The sequence below is a fragment of the Argopecten irradians genome, chromosome 16, assembly GCF_041381155.1.
Source record: "Argopecten irradians isolate NY chromosome 16, Ai_NY, whole genome shotgun sequence".
In the NCBI taxonomy this organism is placed as follows: domain Eukaryota; kingdom Metazoa; phylum Mollusca; class Bivalvia; order Pectinida; family Pectinidae; genus Argopecten; species Argopecten irradians.
The window spans coordinates 33,050,739-33,055,585 of record NC_091149.1 but is presented as its reverse complement, the minus strand read 5'-3'; the positions used below and the strand labels follow the sequence as shown (position 1 = coordinate 33,055,585).

At 35.7% G+C, this 4,847-nt stretch overlaps 1 protein-coding gene across 1 annotated transcript; it reads left to right on the top strand.

The window, feature by feature from the left end:
- The first annotated feature begins 409 nt into the window (after positions 1–409).
- On the top strand, positions 410–4,354 carry LOC138310188 (uncharacterized). Its single transcript, XM_069251307.1, has 2 exons — positions 410–413; positions 3,021–4,354. The coding sequence occupies exons 1-2, from the start codon at positions 410–412 to the stop codon at positions 3,860–3,862; spliced, it is 846 nt and encodes a 281-aa protein (XP_069107408.1). The 3' UTR covers positions 3,863–4,354.
- Positions 4,355–4,847: the final 493 nt, after the last annotated feature.

Sequence of the window (4,847 nt, the reverse complement as noted above, 5' to 3'; positions counted from 1 at the left end):
ATTTGTCTCATACTGTTTAAGAGCTGATATTTCGCGATGACATAGTGACCTTGATGATGCAACATATCGATTTGATATGGTCCAAAGCTAGCTCATGGAGTGACCGCATTTGTGTTAGGTACTTGAACACAACTAGAAGTGACTGGTTAGCTTGACAAATTTGGACGTTTACTAACCTAAGAATTAGGAAATTTACTAACCTAAGAATACGGATGTAACATATAGTAAGTAGTACTAAGGGTCTATTTATACAGGAATATTTTCGCAGAGACTTAGCTAGAACTGTAAATATAGTAACTGAAAACTATATATATTCCATGCTAAGTTGCACAGCACATGCGAATACGGTAGCGACACAGTGACAGCGATACCGCCAGTCGACTATATAATTGGGAGCCGTGCTTTCGTTATGGGTGAGTGGTCAACACACTAGCGAAGCTCGCACGCCGGCTCACTGCGCTGTCGTCGTAGGGGGTCAATGAGAACAATAGGCAGTGGTATTTCCACGAAAAAAATAACGCTTTCAAAAAAAAATAACATTTCCAACGATACTCGTAACGTGGTCACGTAAATAATCACAAGTTCTGTTGATGCTAACAAAGTTTCACATAAAAATCACGTAACATTCTGGCAATAACATGGGAAACAAAATCATTAACAATCATTGCTGACACTAACACGTGAAATGAAATGAATAACAATGCAAAATAAATAATAACATTAGCCACTAAATCTAACATCATTTAAAAAAGACAAACGCATGCAAAGATAGAGATAACACAGCAGCAAAAATATAACGTGTGCTAGAACAAAATAACATGCTTTTAGTTAAAGATAACTAAAATTTTGATAATAACAGTAAAACAGATATAACCAACATAAATATTTAAAAACTCACGAATATGGTTAAAATAACAGTTTAAGAACGAAAATTAACAGAACAGGGCTACCAGTGTACGATTCTGAACAGTGCGTGGTCTGTTCGATCACAGACAGTACATGGACATCAATGGACCTCTTAAACCGAGTTCAGGAGAACATAATGTTAATCAGTGATTATTTATGGTGTCGACTTCCCGTGCTGCTGGTTATATCATTGAACTTCATATTGTTTCATGGATTGACTTTGGATTTATTTTGTGTTATACCATGTGGAACTGTGTATGATATATCGTGATGGATATGTGTACGTATATACCAATGGACCTGTAATTATATGTGTCTTATCGTTGCAGTAACAGGCAGTACAGACTGAATTCATTAATGGTCACTGTGCCTACTCTCCTTTGAACTTTTTTTTTTTTTTTTTTACTTTATACAAATATGTAATTTTACTTTATATACTTACCAACTCAGGTTTGGGTGTTTGGACAAATTACTACCTGGTTTATTACATGTGGTTCTTCCACTTACTGTAATCATAATTATAAAAAATATGTTATGCAATAATATTTTGCAATATTGTGTCATGATTATATCATCTATCTATAATTATGTAACATTACATAATACGATGATACAGTAATAAACCTTGGCTACATTATCACCCAAACCTGAACGACTTTAGTTTTTATTTATTGCTTTGTAAGGCAGAAAGTTCGTTTTATCAACTTTCTGCTTTGCAACATGACGACTGTACTATTAATGTATGTATTATCTAGATAATATTTTATTAATTGTAGGCGGAAGAATCATTTGTAATATGTATACAATATTACATGCAATACCTGTCTCGCTACACACCACACACAGGGCCTCGTTACCAATGATTATATATATAAGATAGGTCACGCCTACATACATGTATGTAAATAGACGTGACCTATCTTATATATATATATAATCATTAGTAACGAGGCCCTGTGCACCACACTTGTTCTTCGGCAGTGTACTGTACTTACACACGTGTGTCGCGTCTGTGTATATTTACGTCTGTGTGGTGTAACTTCCGGTTTGGTGCGACTCCTCATTTTATTATCTTTCGTTGTACATGCCCCCCTTTTAAATTTAGATTACAGTTTAGGAATTCGCTTTACATGTACACACTTTCTAGATATTTCCTTTTTAACGAAATTAGTGTTTATTAACAATGTTTTACCAAGTCTCGCAAGGTCTCGTTAACGTGGTTTACTGTCGTTCGAGTCTCTCGGACTTTTCCATGCGTCGTAGATATGTAAACAAATGGAGAGCGTGTTGTGATTCCCCTTGGGACACAACAACTCTACGATAGGGTAGGTAGCATCCAATCGTTTTAAAACTTGCTCCAACCTCTGATATGTATAAAGAAAATTCAAAGCAAAGCGTCACTTTCAAATTTTCGGCCGTGTGCAGAACAGATCGCGCTTGTTCGCAGTGAAATTCAACAAAAATTCTCCCTTCCCTTCCCGCCCGGTATTTACGTTAATTGTGTAGGTTGTGTTAAACTTTGTACCTTTATATGTGTAGAATAGCTTAGAATAGATTACTTAGTTTAGTCCTTAATTAGTCGAGGTTAGTCGGTCCCTAGACGGACAAATTACTACCTGGTTTATTACATGTGGTTCTTCCACTTACTGTAATCATAATTATAAAAAAATATGTTATGCAATAATATTTTGCAATATTGTGTCATGATTATATCATCTATCTATAATTATGTAACATTACATAATACGATGATACAGTAATAAACCTTGGCTACATTATCACCCAAACCTGAACGACTTTAGTTTTTATTTATTGCTTTGTAAGGCAGAAAGTTCGTTTTATCAACTTTCTGCTTTTCAACATGACGACTGTACTATTAATTGCTATATTAAAATGCAACATATATTCGGCACTGACAGAAAATATCTGTATTTTATCACGTGCACCGGACACTTGCCACTTTTGCAGCTTACATTTTAAGACACTGGTCATGTGTTCTCTGTATATTACCAGTCATCAAATATGGATGCCGAAGATAATCTCATGATAACTACGAAGGGATTCCATTGGTACCCAGAGAATCATTTATACATAATTTCGAATACTTGTGAAAGCAACTAATTGTATCAATTTAGGGCGGTACATTGCCTTCCTATCTATGAGGTTACAGTTTTCCTCAATAAGAAATTACCTGTCGGTTGTAAGGCTTTTACATCTTGAGGTCGGGTTAACTAATCCTGTTGACAATTTCCATATAAGTAGAGTACTAAAGGGAGCACGTAGATTGTTGGGGGACTCATCCTGCCAGAAACTTCCGATTACTCCCATTATTTTAATGCAAATCTTACCCCAGCTTGATATTAAGTCCCCTCGTGATATTTGCTTTTGGGCTGCTTGCTTGGTTGCCTTCTTCTCCTTCTTCAGGAAGTCTAACCTTTTCCCCCCCTCCTTGAAGGATTTTAATCCTAACATACATCTAAGTCGTCATAATGTGTCCTTTAGTCCTAATGGAGTGATCCTACATGTGCATTGGTCAAAAACTATTCAGTTTAGAGAGAAGTCACTCTCTGTACCTTTACCATTAATTCTTTCCTCTCCCCTCTGCCCCACCCAAGCCCTCCTTTTGCTGTTCAGGCTGTGTCCCTCAAAAAACTTAAAGATACCGGTCTTTATGTTCCCTACTCCAGGGGGATGTAGGTTGCTTAGCTATGATATTTTCCTCTCTCGTCTTCGAGAGTGCCTTGGACATCTCAGGATAGATCATTCAAAATACTCTGGGCATAGCTTTAGGCTGGTTGGAGCATCCTTTGCACTTGAGTGTGGCTTACCACATGAAATCATTCAAGCGCAAGGGGATTGGCGTAGTGATGCATATAAGAAATACATAGACACGTCTCTCGCATATCGTCAACACCTCAGTACTTCACTTGGGGAAGCTATAAAGAAAAAATTCTGAATTTTTAAATATGTCTGTGGTCAGCCAATGAAGACCCATCTCTGTAGTGTGCATGTAATAACAGTGACTCAAATATATTTGTACAAACATTCTGAACAGTGCGTGGTCTGTTCGATCACAGACAGTACATGGACATCAATGGACCTCTTAAACCGAGTTCAGGAGAACATAATGTTAATCAGTGATTATTTATGGTGTCGACTTCCCGTGCTGCTGGTTATATCATTGAACTTCATATTGTTTCATGGATTGACTTTGGATTTATTTTGTGTTATACCATGTGGAACTGTGTATGATATATCGTGATGGATATGTGTACGTATATACCATGGACCTGTAATTATATGTGTCTTATCGTTGCAGTAACAGGCAGTACAGACTGAATTCATTAATGGTCACTGTGCCTACTCTCCTTTGAACTTTTTTTTTTTTTTTTTTTTTTTTTTTTTTAAACTACTTTATACAAATATGTAATTTTACTTTATATACTTACCAACTCAGGTTTGGGTGTTTGGACAAATTACTACCTGGTTTATTACATGTGGTTCTTCCACTTACTGTAATCATAATTATAAAAAATATGTTATGCAATAATATTTTGCAATATTGTGTCATGATTATATCATCGATCTATAATTATGTAACATTACATAATACGATGATACAGTAATAAACCTTGGCTACATTATCACCCAAACCTGAACGACTTTAGTTTTTATTTATTGCTTTGTAAGGCAGAAAGTTCGTTTTATCAACTTTCTGCTTTGCAACATGACGACTGTACTATTAATGTATGTATTATCTAGATAATATTTTATTAATTGTAGGCGGAAGAATCATTTGTAATATGTATACAATATTACATGCAATACCTGTCTCGCTACACACCACACACAGGGCCTCGTTACCAATGATTATATATATAAGATAGGTCACGCCTACATACATGTATGTAAATAGACGTGACCTATCTTATATATATATA